We start from the raw sequence: 16,581 nt of genomic DNA, 5'->3' as shown, positions 1-16,581 counted from the left end.
GATCTTGTTTTGTTTTTCACTGGCCTGACTGTCCACGTGGAGAGTGGTTCCCACCTTGATAGTGGTGTTCAAGTTCAAACCAACATACGTCCCTTGTGAGCCCCTGGAGGAGTCTTTGAGTCTCTTCCTGCTGCAGTAACAACATGACTGCTTGGTAAACATTTCTGGAGTTGAATGTGTGTCTCACGATGGGCATCTCAACGCTTCCAAGTCAAAACAGCAAAACCAGCGAACACCGTGAGAGCTAACTTGGGTTGAACATCGTCACCACTTAAAAGTATGTCATCTCAGGAGCAGTTTTGGCAAGCCCCGCGGATGGCAGAGGTCTAGGAAAGGGGACACGTGTACGTGATGACACTCAAAGTACTAAGTCCTTAGGAACAAGGCACTGTTGTCCTGAGTACGGAGGGCCTCTGTGCTCAGGCTTCCCATCGGTGAGGGTAACAGCCAAGACATCCACCCTCCTCCAACCTGGATAAGAACCACAGGGCTCCTCCCGAACACCAAGGGGAGAACGTACACTTTCTTGACTTCTTCATCCTAGTGGATGCCCCAGATTCGCCAACACGCTCCATTCCTTCTGCAAAGCTACCGCCTTGCCGGGGTTGGCCACGCCCAGCACGACCCCTGTCCGCTTCCTTCTGGAAGCCCAAGTGTTTGGGCAGCAGCCACGGGAGGCTGCTCCGCAAAAATCAGTCACGCTTGTTTCCACCTTGTTTGTGACAATGACCCTCGTCCTGGTAATGCGGTTGAATTCATTATGTAAACCAATGAGATGTGAGTGCCAAAGAAAGCCGTCTCCGTGACAATTAATGGGACTTCTCTGGAAAAGCTTTCTCAATGGTAAGTTAAAAAAAAGAAGGTTTGGGTGCACCTGGGTGGCCCAGTCGTTAAGTCTGCCTTGGGCTCAGATCATGATCCCAGGATCCTGGGATTGAGTCCTGCATTGGGGTCCTTGCTCACTGGGAGGCCTGATTCTTCCTCTCCCTCTACCTGGTTGTGTTCTCTCTCCCTCTGTCAAATAAAAAAATCTTTTTTTTTTTTTTTAAAAAGAAGGTTTGGCAAGTTTTGGACCAAGATCACTGAGAAAAATGATACATATAGTGAAAATTAAGACAAACCGGTTTAAAAAAATCTAGCAGAGAGATTGTTGGTGCGTGGCGGCATGCTTTACTCCACTCTCAGGAAGCCCAAGCTGGAAATGGCAGGTGATCCGTGCCGGAAACAGTCATGGAACTGATGACATAGAGATCTCTTCACCCAAAACTTAAAGAAATGAGCCCATGTTATTTAATTAAAGAATGAACAGAGACAATCTTAGGGTTTTGGAAGGGCGGGGTTTGGGAGGTTGGGTGAGCCTGGTGGTGGGTATTTTGGAGGCATGTATTGCATGGAGCACTGGGTGTGGTGCATAAACAATGAATTCTGGAACACTGAAAAGAAATTTAAAAAATAAATAAAAATTTAAAAAAAGAATAAATAGAGAATCAATTTCTATTTGGATAAGTTAAAATAAATGTACATTAAATGTACCTTCAAGTACATCTCCTGGTCACTGTAAACCTTAGTGACTCTTTGATTTCTTTGATAATTTCCATTAACTTGTCTTGATTATATCAGATCAAAGGGCTTTCACTGCATTTACTCTGTAAATCCCCATCCGACTCCTCATACACTGATGTATGATCTATCTTGTGTAACCTTTCCTTCTAGGGTTGCTAGAATTTTACACAAAACAATTTTATATCACCGTGCTGGAAGGTGTGAATGCTGCATTCTCCCTGAGGGCTTCTGTTCAGCTCTACCTCTTAGTTCTCTGTCCTGGCCAAATTCATCAATTTCTCCAACAAACCTTAATCTCCTCATCTGTGAAGTTGGAACAATAATTGTACCTATTTACAGCTTTAGTGCTAGGATTATGAGAGATAATGCCTCTAAAGAATTTATATGGAGTTTTGCATACAGCAGACAGCAAACAAATCCTAGTGATCATTTGTAAGGACAATCTTCGTTTCCGTATGTTGCACATCACTAAAGGATCCCAGCCTTTACTAGGATGTGACCCAGTGTGGAACTATAAACACCAGATGTTGAGAGTTACAGAAAACAGATGGTGTAGGATGGTCTGTCTGGGACATATTTTCTTAGAACATTCTTAGTCATCAAGTTACATTTTGTTGATCTGCTCCTCAGTAAAGAATGCTTCTCCAGAGAACCGTCTCTCCTGTGTTCTCCCGATTTGCCTGTGCCTCCCTGCTGCATTCCAAAAGCTCTTACAGCGCACGTAGCCAATCCTCACGGAGATCTCCACTCAGATTCACAGGTGCCTTAGACCTACCATGTCCCAAACTGGGATCACCATCTCCCCTTCCAAACCTCCCCTCCTCCTGTACCCACTGCAGGAGACGGCACAGCGATGTGCCATTTCGCAGTTGCAAAAGCCAGAACTTAGGATTTCCTCGCCTACCATCCCCTGCAGGATACGGAAGGGTAGGGAACCCTTTAGACCTTCACGTGGACATGGTTAGTCATTGGCTGTCCTGCTGGCTTAGCGTTCTGCAGTATCAGACCACTGTTTAGGTCTCTGGAAGTGGTATGCTTGTCCCACCCCAGGACCTTGACACAGGATGATCTGGGGTCTTAGGCTCCTTCTGTTTAGAATCTTTTCCTACTCTTCCTCTTTTCCTTGGCAACTCTTACGCATCCAGCAGTTTCTACTAAATATTACTTCCTTGAGAAAACCTTCTCTGACCACGAGCCTAGATGCATTCAGGGCTCCCAGGCTATCTCTGAAGACCCTTCCCCGTGGAACATGTCAGGATCCACTCAAATCTCCTCCAGCAACCTGCAAGCCCCACCTGGCCCATCCTGTTTTCTACTGTATCTCCAGTATCTGAGGCAGTATCTAGAATATACTTATCTTCAATGCAGACTTTCAAAGTGAATAGAAAAATGATTTCATCGGCTATAGTGTGGTAGGAAGAATTTTAAGATGGTACCCAAGATTCTCGTCCTCTGATAAACATGCCTGTATAATTCCTTCCTATTGTATGTGGGTGGTAACTGTCACTATGATGGGTGGGTTATTCCTTTGATCAGATTATATTATGTGACAATGGTGAAGAGATTTTGTAGAAATAATTAATGTCCTAATCAGCTGACTTTAAATTAAACAAGAGGAGAGTATTCTGGGTGGGCCTGACCTAATCAGAGAAGCCTCTTACAAGAGGGTCTAGAGGTCAGAGACTGAAGAACTCAGAGAGATTTGAAGCAGTGATGATATACTCCCATTGGTATGGGAAGAAGCAAACTGCCCTGCTGGGGAGGGCCTATGTGACAGGGAACAGCAGGTGGCCTCTGGGCACTGAATTGATGGTACCAGTCCCCCACACACAAGGAACCCAACCCTGCCAACATCCAGTGAGCTTGGGAGAGGACCTGACCTCAGGTGAGCCCCTAGCCCCAACCAACACCTTGACTTCAGCCTGTGAGACCCCAAGCAGGGGACCCAACTGACCTGGACCTGGACCCCTAACCCATGGAAATGGTGAGATAATAAATTTGTGTTATTTTAAGGTGCTAAGTTTGAGGTGACCTGTTAGCATAAAAAGTGAGTCTGCACAGTTAAGGCCCCTGATGATGTGTTTTAATGTAAAACGTCAAAGTCAGTGCTTTGAAAAAATACTGTTCTGATTTGAAGTATAAGTCTAAGTACACAGATACTTCTTTATTGTCATGATCACTTCTCTGGCCTTGGTGATCAGGCATAGGCAGGGAGTGTGTGTGTGTATGTGTGTGTGTGTATGTGTGTGCATGTGTCACGGGTGGTGTCTGCGTGTGCATGTGAGCCTGTGTTTATGTGATCCACCATGGTAGCCAGACCCACCTGAGCCCAGTGCTGCCGAGTTCCCCCCGAGCCAAGCGCAGACCGCATGGTGCTGGCTGGAACCATCCATGACAGCCAGCATGGTCATGCCACGCACACGTCTCTTTTCTAGTCTCATTTCCACAAGATGCTGCTGTTCCTGGCCTCTGCTCTTATAAGAGCGGTATTGTCTACACATTCTTTAAAGGAGACCAGTCCTTTAACGGTGGCATTGTGGGGGGAGACAATACGCAGGCACAGGTGGACGTGGGTGGCCCTTCTTACATGAGAGTGGGCCGTGGGGCGCTCGCCACGGGGCACCTCTGGGACCTGGCCTGAGTATCGCTGCAGTGCAGGAACTCTGAAGTCTGCATGGGGGGGCCTCCTGGGACACCCTGGTCTGGCCTCCTGGGACCCCCTGGTCTGTTGTGCTCTCGGGGCACCTGCTGCACACAGAGCCCAGCACTGCCATGTGCTCAGTATCTGTCCATGCAGGGGTGGCACTTTGGGTGGTCAGGCAGAGAGACACTCAGAGTCCACTGCTTTTCAGGCACAGCGAGGTGTGATCACACAATCACCTGAGAACAGATGAATCATGCCTTCAGGAGAACGTATGGCTCAAGATCTGGGGGCTCCAAGGGTTCAGAGAGAGCCTGATGCCTGTTGACTCTTCACTTGCTCTTAGCTCCATTTTCGATGCACCCCCCTCCCTGCAAGCAGAGTGTGAATCATGGGCCGGGGAGCCCAGATCCCCGACTGCACCCCCCGATGGCCTTCTTCCCATATAAAATGATTTACAGAGTTATGTGCATTAGTAATGTACTCAGCAAATATTTGAACTTAAACACAACCGTCTCCATTTATACATATACAATGTTTACTTTTGCAGAAAAGGATCTGGGCTGTAAGTACCTTATGCCTGCAGAATAAAAATAACAATTGGAAAATTAATAGATTGTGTTTTGTTTGTGTTCTCTTTCCCCACGGCTTTGCTCAGATTATAGTCTTAGCAAATAAAACGGTATTAGGATTTCACAAACCCTTTAGAATTCAGAATTAGCTGTCTTGTGTTAAAAAAAAAAAAAGAAAGAAAGAAAGCCAGATCAGCAAATAATCTTTTGCATTCTCGCAGAATAATAAAGGTACAAGTTCTGATAGATAGAACAGTCCTGGGAAGAGAATCTGAAGCCTGAGCAGTTCTCACGGACCCTGAAAATATGTCCACAGACCTAACTGAGGCCATGTCTGTGAGCCTAAGAGTATGTTTATGGACCCAAGAATTTGTCCACAGGTTTAAGAATCCGTCTCCTGGTCCAGCAATCTTTATGGAAGCCAAGAAACTTCTTAAGGCAAAGGTAACTTGTTCTCTGAGTAAACAGAATTATCCCTGGCAGAAGTAAACTTTTAAAAAATGTTTTAATTTTTGATTTGACTTATTTATCTTATCTATTGTTAGTTACCATTTTATCCTATTTTTGTACGCTTTATGAGCAAGCGATACATCTTTCCTTCCTAAGATGATCAGTGACCTAAGAACACAACTTAAGCTCTGGACTTCCTGACACTGGGGGTTTAGGGACCTTGTTTAAGAAATGGATAGGGCACAGAGGACCAAACTGAATGTTTGGTGTCAATGCATTAATATTTCTTTCCCCATGAGAATATCAATAAACACTGAAACTTCTTCCATGCCTGGACTAGTGCCCTACTGAGGAAGAACTTAATGAATGTTGACAATTGTTATTTTACTCGAAGTTTATCCACAACCTTACATCATTTTAATTGAATCTGGCAGGTTATTTCAAACTTTCCAAACTCTACGATTTTGTAGCAGAAATTAAAACAGGATCTATATTCTCAATTTGACTAAGCATTCCTTCTATGATAATTAGCCTTGTCCCTTCTTTCAATTAGACTCAAAATTGCTTTCAGTTTTATAAACTGCTCAAATGCCTATTTCTATAAGGTATTGAGTTTATAAAGGTGGCTGGCACAGGTCTTCACCCTCTCCAAGTAGTGAAGTTTTCATGTGTGTCTGGGGGAGAGAAGCTGATTGTTATGCCAGTTTTTTCACATTGCTCTTGTGACACACACCAGCACATGTGGGATTCTCCACCGCCTTCCTGGGGGAACGGCTAGACCCAAGGCGGGGTCTTTCACCATCAATGGCGTCTCCATATGCCATCGCATGGGATACAAAAGCAGAGAATAATTGATTGATAAATTAGACCTTAAGTGTCAGGGCCCAGCTTTTTGTGAGAACCCCATGATTCCTAAAAGTAGAGGATTAATTAAAGATGATCCAGAATCAGCAGTCAATACGCCGTGGGGGAGCCTTCCCTTCTTCGTGGATTTCCATACATTCTTCTGAAAAATGCAGGTGTCGAAATTCATGTTGCTAGTTAATTTGGTCTTTAAGTAATGATTCCCGTGACATTCATGTTATTGCTTAGCAATGCAAAAGAATGTGTCACCCCTGCTCTGAAGGAGTGGGGATCAAATAATCAAACACCCAGTGTCAGGAACCAGCCCACTACGTGTCAAGCTAGCTGTTTGCACACATCACTTGACTTTCTCTGTCTTAACTCTGTGCAGACTGATCATGATGGCAATGTTGTACACGAGTTCAGTTCAGAGGGTAGGTGAGGTGCCCCAAGTCCCCTGGGCAAGTGACAGCCAACATCTAGCACAGCTTCTTGTCTATTGCATTTTTTTTTGTCTTAACAAATGAATGTTTTTATTTCTTATATAAAATATATATCTTTTGCTTTTTTACGTTTCTTTTTAGCGTTCCAGAATTCATTATTTACGTACCACATCCAGTGCTCCATGCAATACGTGCCTTCCACAATACCCACCACCAGGCTCACCCAACCTCCTACCCCTCTCCTCCAAAACCCTCAGCTAGTTCCTCAGAATCCACAGTCTCTCATGGTTCGTCTCCCCCTCTGATTTCCCCCAACTCCCTTCTCCTCTCCATCTCCCCGTGTCCTCTGTGTTATTCCTTATGCTCCACAAGTAAGTAGAACTGTATGATCATTGACTCTCTCTGCTTCACTTATTTCTCTCAGCATAATCTCCTCCAGTCCCGTCCATATATACTATGGAGTATTATGCCTCCATCAGAAAGGATGAGTACGAACTTTTGTCTACCGCATTTTTAAAAAACTAAGTTATGACCACCTTCACGTAGGACATAGCTTTGTAGATCTCTCCGTTAATGTGTGACTTCCTAATGGCATTTCATTTTGCCCTAAGATTTTCCTAAATAATCCAGTTCCTTTGAGCAGAATTGGTTGATACCTGCACATTCCTGGGAAAACATTACCTGTGTGTTCTGGACAAGCTAAAGGTAATGATGCTAATTTGTGTGCATCCCCGGTGAAGCAAGAAGGACTCCAGAGATGGTGAGAAGACTGGGCGAGGGTAGATAGATGGGACAGGTTGGGGGAGTAAGGCTGGACCTGCAAAGGTGATGGCTGAGAGTAAGATGGGATACGGCATGCTGCAGGTGTCAGAGAAGGTTTGTAAGGGGGCAGAAAGGCGGAAGGAGGAGTGATCCAGACCTCAGAGCCTGAGTCCCCTGCCTTGCTTTCCCTGGATGGACTTGTGGGGAACCAATGTGTTTGGGATTCCACATAGAGAAGGAGGGTGCATAAGCATCTAACCTGCCAATGGGAGGTCATATCCCCCACTACACTCTGCCCAGCTTCCTGGGAGCAGAGTCCTGGAAAGAAGACAAAGTTGTAGAGCCAAAATCTGCACTGAATTTTGGGACACTGGAGTCTCATCCCCACCCTATCTCTGGGACTGTTCTGGGCTCTGATTTGGGGAGTCCCACATGGGTATCATCTGACGGAGTTGCTCCTTCCTTACTTAAGGTGGAGACAGTTTTTTTCCTCACTATTGCTGTATTTATCAGAACTTTACTTTTTAAATAGGCTCAGATACGGTACCTCAGAGTTTCCCTTAAAATAACCACCCCCGCCCCGCACACAAACAAAACCCACTTGCCATATAGTTTTTGCAGGTTTGGGGAAGAGTCACACAACCAAGTCTACATTGATTGGAACAGCAAGAATTAATGGCCTGAACCAAAGGGAGTCATAATTTAAAATTTTGCTAAATCATTATGAATTCCTCTAGGTAATTAAAAAAATTAATACGAAGCTCTCAAACTAAAGATTTATTCTAAACTGGTTCTAAAACCGGCATAGAATACTATGGCTTAGACCGTTACGTAACCTTCCAGTGGAAGGATGGAAATCATCTGAGCCTACACTACGAGCTGACAAGTCAAATGGAAATTGTCCGGATGGGATATAAAACAGGTGCGCTATGTTTTGCAGCTCTGGGATAAAAGCATTTTTGTGTAAAGAATACTCAGCCAACAATTTGTAGAAAGAAGATGAACTCTAGGGGAGAGAAATGATGGATGCATTGAAAAAAAATGACCTAAGAAGTCGATGGTCTGAACTGTGCTGGAATATTTGGGGAGGGCGGCAGGGGGCTTGTCGAGAGCAAAGTCAAGGATAGGCCCACGGAGGAACATCGGGCTCTGGGACCAGCCCTCTCAACACTAGCTCCTGCCCAGGATGGTGTCACTCCAGGGAGCCTCGTGTGTCCCCCCCACACTGGCCCCGTCTCTCACCATCCTCTTTGGTCCGAGTGAAGATCTGCTCACTTCTGACACCGTCCCCGGCGCGGGTGAAGGCCAGCACTTGGATGCTGTAGTTGGTGTACTTCTCCAGGCCATCCAGCTCTAGGGAAGGCTGCGTCGTGGTGACGTTTTTAATCTCACCCAGCTCTGGAGGACAAGAGAACACGACCTGGTGACTGGCTGTGGGCTCACTGGGCATGCTGTCCAGCCCTGGGCTCGCCCACCAGCCGCCACACCCTGAAATCCCTCTGCGGGGCTGTGCACGGCCTCATCCACATGGGACTGCCCAGGACTCAGGGCGGATCATTGTTCTGGAAATCACAGTGACTCACTCCAGGTGAAGTGTTAGAGCCCAGCACCGGCGGCCAGAGCCCAGCATCCCCCAACAGCCAGTCAAGCGTGCCCCCCACAACGGACCCGCGGAGCCTGAGCCTGCACGTGACTCATTCTGTGCATACATTTCTAATTGCTCATTAAGAAACTTCTGCAAGTCGGATTTTTTGTTTAAAAAGCAAACAAACTCAACTCCTACGGTCATGCATTTTTAAGTACTTAACTTCTCAGGTGTTTGAACTGCCAGCTGCTCCTCTTACCTGGAGTGAACCATCCCCACCCCCAAGCCTCCCTGCTGAAGTGACACGCTGATGTGTCAGAAACGTGGCATTAGCTAAAAATGCTTCATTTCCTGGAGTGGGATCAGCTCATCGTATTCAAAGGTGGAATGTTATGCTCTCCCATCTCATACATATTAGACAGGACAATTTGAGAAAACCTACAATGATGTGTTAAAGAGCTCCCTGGGTGTTCTGGATTTTGCACTGAGCCACCTACAGAGCACCTGGAGCAGGAGAGAGAGGACTGAGGACTGCTCACCCCCACCCAGGACCCTCCGCAGCATACTGGCCCTGCCTGCGAGCCTGTGTGCCCAGTTACTAAGAGGAGGGGTGGGAACCAGCCTCGCTGGGTGGCTGGCTGTCGCGAAGGTCACCTGGGCACACGGCCGCTTGCAGGGCTGTCTGCCAGCTTCTTTCCCTCTTGCCTTGGCGAAGACAGCCGCCGTCCCTGCAAGCTCACTTACGGGTCAGCATCGTTCTGGGTGCAAAGCTAACCTGTTTAATCAGTGCACCAATCCTGTTATCTCCACGACCCATTCAGGTTACAGGTAGGGAAACCGAGGCAGGGGGAGGGTCAGTACCCTGCCTAAGGTCATGGTGTTTAGCAGAGTGGCCAAGACCGTGGGCCGTGGAGCCACAGCGCATGGCCTCATGTCCATGGGCCACGGTCTCAGCGTCCTGCTGTGGTCACTTGGTGAAACTGTCACATCGGCCAGATTAAACGAGCTTTCTCTTCCTGCCCTCTGTCCTTCTGTCTTCCTGTCCTTCCGGCATATCACCTAGATGGCCACCTATTAATTAACAACATTTTTTTTTTTTTTTTTTTTGGTTAGTGACGACTCCAGAATGTCTTTTTTGTCTTCATCAGAGCTGGACATAGGCAAAAAGTTGAATCTCAAATAGAACCTGGAGTGGCCCAGGCTTGTCATACACCTGCCAGGACCCCTGTGTGGGGTGCGGGCTGCAGGGAAAGGGGCATGGGAGGGAAGGTAAGTCATGGACTCAGCTGCGGGCCTGAGCATGAGCCCAAGGCCCGTCACCACCTTGAGCAGATCCCGGGCCAGTCCTTTGGATGGACTCTGTGCTGGGGGAAAGTGGGCAAGAAAGGCAGTCCCCAGAAGGTGTCTTTGGCCTGGGGTCTTCTGGGGAGGCCAGCAGGGTGAACACTATTCGGGACCACAATCTGGAAGCCTCAAGAGATGGCTTTCGAGAGTGAAAGGATGTTTGCTCATGTGTGGGGTCACTGTACATTCAGATAGTGGACAGTTGTTAGGCCTGATGCGTTAGGAAGCCTCCCCTCGGAAGGGAGGGTCTGCTGGTGACCACCAGAATGCCTTATGTTATATTATTCACTTAAGATGCTCGTTTTCCTGAACAGATCTAATATGGGTCAAGTGGATGAGGATAAAGAAAAAACCCAAAAACTAATGGGAAAAATTTAAGTGTTGTCTCATCAAGATCTTTTTAGATTAGGAACTTCCGCACTGTGCCAAAGATATCTCTCTCTCTCTCTCTCTCTCTCACACACACACACACCCTCCAGGGAAAACACAGTTCCACAGAGCTGCAGGCCAGCAGCTAGTTTTGAGACCTTGTCTATGTCATTTACCACTGGGGACTTTGGGTTTTTGCATTCATATTTAAGTTTTCATCTTTAAGAAGAGCCCCAGGGTGTCTCCCTGCTGGAGGGAGCAGGCGGCAGTCTTTGGTTGCAGGAGAAGGTGGCACGGATGCATCAGGGCCGTTCCCGGATAAGACACTGTGATGGGGAGGAGGAGGGCAGCTCCAAGGGACAAGGTGAAGTGGACCCTCCCCATCTTTTTAAAGAAAGAAACAACTGAAGCAGAAAAATTCCATCTACTCATGAAGAGCAACGTGGATTGGAGTTAACACTTGGATGTTTACTTGTCTTGGGATTCATATTGCTTTGATGAAATGATTTATTCAGAATCCCCATTCAAGATGGCCCCCAGAGGTTCATGACACGGTCCGGGGGGCACACTGGGCCTTTTCCTGACTGGCAGGTGCTTGATGCTTAGCAGAGGCGGAGAAAATAGGAAGGAAAATCACGACAAAAAGCCCAATCAAAACAGCTGCTCATTTGTCATTGTTTCGAGCTTTTGTTCTTCTTTATGGTTTAAGCAGGATTTCTATCATCTACCTTTGACAGACTCCATGGGGTTATTACAAAGAAAAAAAAAAAACACCCAGGAACTAAAGGGTAACATTCTGTTGAGATCATGAATAAATTAATATGAGATGAATATATAAAATACATTTAGACATATTATTTCTACTATAAAAATTTTTAGCTGTTTTAAAACAAATTGTTTTATGTATTCATACCCTCCCTCCTACTCAAAGAGTCTCAAGGCAAAAAAGCAGGGGTGGAAATGACATTTCTGAAGTACCGCCAACCGAGCCGGCACCGAAGCAAACATCCGGTCGGCACACATGCCGCCTCGCCTCGAAGCACCGTGTTGTCTCGGGTAAACACAGAAGAAATGACAGAGTTCAGACGCAGATGGAGATGTGACTTCAAAGTGTACAGCTTTTCTAGCAATGGCAGATGAATGGCCTTGTCACGTCTTGGAAAGTATCGAACTTTCAGATCATGATAAAACACTCAGAAGTTTCACCAGCATACTGGATGTTTAGCCTCTCCTGTCAAATGTACTCACCGCTTTTATCTGACCACACTAACAATAAAACGTTTTCCTGTATTGTATTTGAGGCAACTGCTAATCAGCGGTAGTAACAATCTGTGTCTCCCAGTCTGTGAGTGTACCTGTGTGTGTCTGTGTGAGAGGATGTATGTGAGTGTTGTGTGTGAGTCTGTGAGTGTCTGAGTGTGAACAGATGTATGTGTGAGGGTTGTGTGTGAGTCTGTGAGTGTGTGTCTGTGTGGGAGGATGTATGTGTGAGTGTTGTAAGTCTGTGAGTGTCTGAGTGTGAACAGATGTATGTGTGAGGGTTGTGTGTGAGTCTGTGAGTGTGTGTCTGTGTGGGAGGATGTATGTGTGAGTGTTGTGAGTCTGTGAGTGTCTGAGTGTGAACAGATGTATGTGTGAGCGTTGTGTGTGAGTCTGTGAGGTGATGGGATGTATGTGTGGGTATTATGTGTGAGTCTGCCCGATGGGATGTATGTGTGGGTATTATGTGTGAGTCTGTCCGATGGGATGTGTGTGTGGGTATTATGTGTGAGTCTGTCCGTGTGTGTGCCCGTGTATTTGTGAATGTAAGCAGATGAACGTGCGAGGGTTGTGAGTCTGTGAGTGAGTGTGAACAGATGTATGCGTGAAGGTTGTGTGTGTGCCTGTGAGTATGCATCTGTGTGAGAGGATGTATATGTGAGGGTCGTGTGTGGGTGTCTGTGAGCATGAGAAGATATATGTGTGAGGATTGTGTGAGTCTGTGAGTGTGCCTGTGACTGTATACCTGGGAGTGTGAGTGGATGTGTGTGTGTGAGGGTTGTGTGGGAGTCTGTATGAGTGAGTATGTGTCTGTGAGTGTGTGTGAATGTGAGTGTGAGAGTGTGCGTGTGGTGTTTTCTCGGGGTCAGTGGGTCCGGGCCTTTAGACGGTCACATGTTTTCCGTCTGTGGGGGCCTCGGGGCAGCAGCCCGAGGAGTTTCTGTGGAAGCACCCAGTAACCCCACGGAATTACCCGCTGATTCACACATGTCACTTCTTACAAGTAGCAGGTGAAGAGAGAGTGTTCATAGCAGGTTTATGGCTCTAAGGGTTTCCTTCTCATCTTTCGGAGATTAAGTGTAGGACTCTTACATTAGGCATTAAGCACACCACTTTGATCTTAATACAGTGAGCAAAAGCATCTCTAGGAACTGTAGGCATTTCCAAGCAGTCTTTATTTAAAGACTTTCATGTTTTTGAATATTCATGTTTTTCAAGCTTTAGAAGCATCAAGCCAAGAGAACCGTATTCACCGCATTAGCCTTCGTGGGGAGCTGAGGTGCCGATCGACAGTATGAGTGATGAGGGAAGACGTGGATGATACGGACGGGGAGCCATTTTTCCTGGATCCTGGAAATACTTCCAACAGGAGCGACAACAGAACTGTCTCAGGGCCACACTGCCTCTAGGTGGGTGTGCAAGTGCATTTAGTTCCGTCTCCTTCTGGACGGGGATGAGCACAAGTACACACGACTGTATCCTATGGCAGTGTGTCAATAAGATGGGGACTTGTACACATTGTCACTGCTCTGCACGTTACGTTATGGGATTTTTGAAAGCTTTTCTTGAGTTACGAGAGGGGGAAGTTGCCGCAGAATCATCTGTTGATCTGTCCGTCTCTGGGGCTGGCTGAGCGTTACTGGGCTTGTGGCTCCTTGCTCACTGGATTCTCCCTGGCTCACTGGTTTGGAACATCCAATATGGGAGACTCGGCCTCCCAGGAGCCCACACAGAGAAGATGCTCAGCGAGCACCTCTGCCTTGGGTCAAGCAGGTGAATCCTTACGGAGCGGCTCTAGGGCTGGGTGCTGTGTGAGGTGTTACGACCGACAGCAGGAGGAACCTGCTCTGGTCCTCAGCCCCGAGAAGCAGGTCCGGCATAGACATAAGGAGCTAAGCTTCCCCAAACTGCTCTTTCTTTAGCAAATTAAGCTTATTTAGTCAAGTGTCTTCATTCCTTTATTCTGGCACCAATATTAGAGCTCCCTGCAGCCTCTGAGGCCCTGTGTGTTCTGTTTACTGGGTTGGGCACAGCCACCGGCTTGGCAGAGCAGCCCTGGGTGGCCTGGACAGGGGTGGGTTAGGTCTGGCGGCGCTGGCTCTGCGTGCCCAAACTCAGAGGTGAGCATGCTCTTGGAGTCCACATGCAGGCAGAGGGGTTGAAAGAAGCCCCAGGCAGGAGGAGAGGCATCGTCCCTGGGGCAAGTGTGCGAGAGGCAGCTGGAGAGGAGGGAAGGGGAGGGCGCAGGTGTGGGCCACACGGGTCTTGGGCTGCAGGGAGTGAGCGGACCTCAGCAGCTCCCCTGTGAATGCTGCAGGGTGGGTGCGTGCCTATCCTGCTGACGGAGCGGGGCTCAGTCTGGTTCAGCAGCACCCACCCCACTAAAGCACCACCACACTGAGACGCATTCTCCCCCAGAAACTTCTTCTGTCTCTGATCTCCCCACTACCTGAGGGGTCACACTGTCATTCAGTCTTGGCCAAACACACAGACAGATTTTGTCCTATAATTTGAAATAAATACACACACACACACACACACACACACACACACACACACAGAAACAAGAAGGAAGGAAGGAAGAGAAACAGAAGGAGGGAAGGAGGAGGACAGCAAGACGGGAGACAAAATGGAGGATTTGGGGTGGAACCCCTCCTCCCGAGAATAACAGTATTCCTGGCAAGGCGTTCTGGCATTCCCTCTGAACCCTCTCATGAGTCAACTGCAGGGATTTAGGAAGTTCCCCTGCTGAGTCTTACTGGGAAATTGGAAGGGGCCAACCTTTTAGGATACACATCACATAGAACTTTCTAGAATCAGATCAACGTCCTAGTGCTGCCTGCAGAGGCTTGGCATAGGTACTCATCTAGGAAAGCACATCCATGCCTACATTTCCCAAGGGCCATCTCCTCCCATACCTCAACTTGCTTCTTGAGGCTACATGTGGTTTCAAGCAACTGTACACCCCTGTGAGCACTTGAGATGAGAGGTAAGAACAGAATGACGCAGGGAGAGTGGACAGTGTCCACTGACAAAGATGCGCCCTCCATACCCTAAAACCCATGTTGGGGGGGGTCGGCTAATACCATCACACATCCTCTGGGGCAAACTCACAGCCCTCGTTTTTATCCTCTTACCTCCATCCATCAGGTTGGCCCAGTAAATGACTCTGAACCCCTGGAGAATTCCATTCAAGGCTTCCTTGGAAAGTGTGGACCAGGATATTGATATGCTTTCTGGTGATGTTGCTATGGCTTGGACATTTTCAGGGGGGTAACTGGGCACTGAAATGAAATAATTAGAATCTGTAACAACCATGGGTAGTTTAATTAGCAAAGCAATATGGAATAAGCAACATTACTTTGACGTTTCAACATGCAAGCAAAAGAAAAAAACACACACTCAATCCACAAAAGTAAGGGGGAAATATGAGTACCGTTTCCCTATTCAAATAGTATAATTTTCTCTCTTTCCAACTGAGCTGCCTCGTGTTGAAGGACGTTGCCCCAGCACAGAAGGGCAGAGAACACTTCTGATCTTACTGCAAAAGTAAAAAGCCATTGCTTCTCTAGTTTATTTTCTCATTGCTCTCGTGACTGAGGTTAGGGTTGCTTTACGCCGCAGCGCATGCCCTCCACAGTCCATAGTTATCTGGCATACAAATGGGAAACCTGGCTACTGAGAGGTGCTGAAAAGCAGACACGTGGTCAGAGCGTCCTCCCTGCCCCTCCCTGGCCAGTTCCCCTTGAGAAACTGTAACGTGGTGTCAGAGGACAGAGGGTCAATGGACTGAGGTGGAGGCTCTTTGAAATGCTTTTCACATGGAGTTTATCCAGATCTTAAACGCTGTGCCTGGGAGAAGGGACAAAATATCAACGCACCACGCACATCAGTGAAGAATTAGCATTGAGGGGAAAACCGAAAGGCATATGTAATCATGACTGCAACGACTGTGGTGCTGGACAGAAAATCCCAGTCTCTGGGTTTCTGGTTTTCTAAGAGGAGGATTCTCTCCCTATAGAAATGGTCAGAAATTATGGAGGCAAGTCGCCCTGTGCCTCCTCACACTTGTGACCACGTGACTAGCTGCACAAGAGGTCCCTGCGGTGCAAATTTGGTACCTTAAACTCTGCACTTACTGCTGCAATGAAGCCTGTATCTTATCTCTGTCTCTAACGGGGGTCTCTGGACCCAGAGCGCTCCTTTGCTTTCCCAGCACTCCTGACCCGTCGCGGGACAGGCGAATTAGCCCCTTGTGGTCACTAGGGGGCGCTCAGTCACCGTGAGATTTGTGCCAGGAGGGCCGCTCACTCCTTGCTCTGGTCCAAAGTGCTTGGAAATAGGGAACAATCAAAGAGAGAAAGAAAAGGAAGGCAGGAGGGCAGGAGGGAAGGGAGGAGGGCAGGAGGGAGGGAAAGGGGGGAGGGAGGAGAACTTCCTTAACACTGATTTGGAAGAAATTCTTAGGAAATGGGATTTCTACATTCTGGCCTGGCTTCTGCAGTCCTAGGGAAAGCCTTCCATGCACCTGGGAAAAGCCCAGTTCTCGCGCCTGCAATGAATGAGACGCTGGGAGGGGAAGGGATTTGGGCTCTGCCTGCGAGCTCTGTCAAGGGCAAGACCCAGTCTGTGCGGCCGGTGAGCGGATGAAGGCAGACTTCCCGGAAACGGAGCCGCAGGCCCCAGGCCTGGCGCCATTATCATGGCAAGGCCAGCAGAAGCCAGGCTGTGGGGGGCCAGAGTGGCGAC

The 16,581-nt window shown here is 47.7% G+C and overlaps 1 protein-coding gene across 2 annotated transcripts in view; it reads right to left on the bottom strand.

The window, feature by feature from the left end:
* DSCAM (DS cell adhesion molecule) overlaps positions 1–16,581 on the bottom strand; it is a gene marked incomplete at both ends in the record, with an annotated part of 750,628 nt that overhangs the window by 82,106 nt on the left and 651,941 nt on the right. For both annotated transcript variants that reach the window (XM_080825484.1, XM_080825483.1), the window contains 2 exons: positions 8,517–8,672; positions 14,970–15,116. In XM_080825484.1, coding sequence (XP_080681610.1) covers positions 8,517–8,672; positions 14,970–15,116 — 303 coding nt within the window. The remainder of the gene's footprint in view (positions 1–8,516; positions 8,673–14,969; positions 15,117–16,581) is intronic.

The sequence above is a fragment of the Martes martes genome (genome assembly GCF_963455335.1).
Source record: "Martes martes genome assembly, chromosome: 1".
In the NCBI taxonomy this organism is placed as follows: Eukaryota; Metazoa; Chordata; class Mammalia; order Carnivora; family Mustelidae; genus Martes; species Martes martes.
The sequence above is the reverse complement of the archived record's forward strand: the minus strand, read 5'-3'. Positions and strand labels throughout refer to the sequence as shown.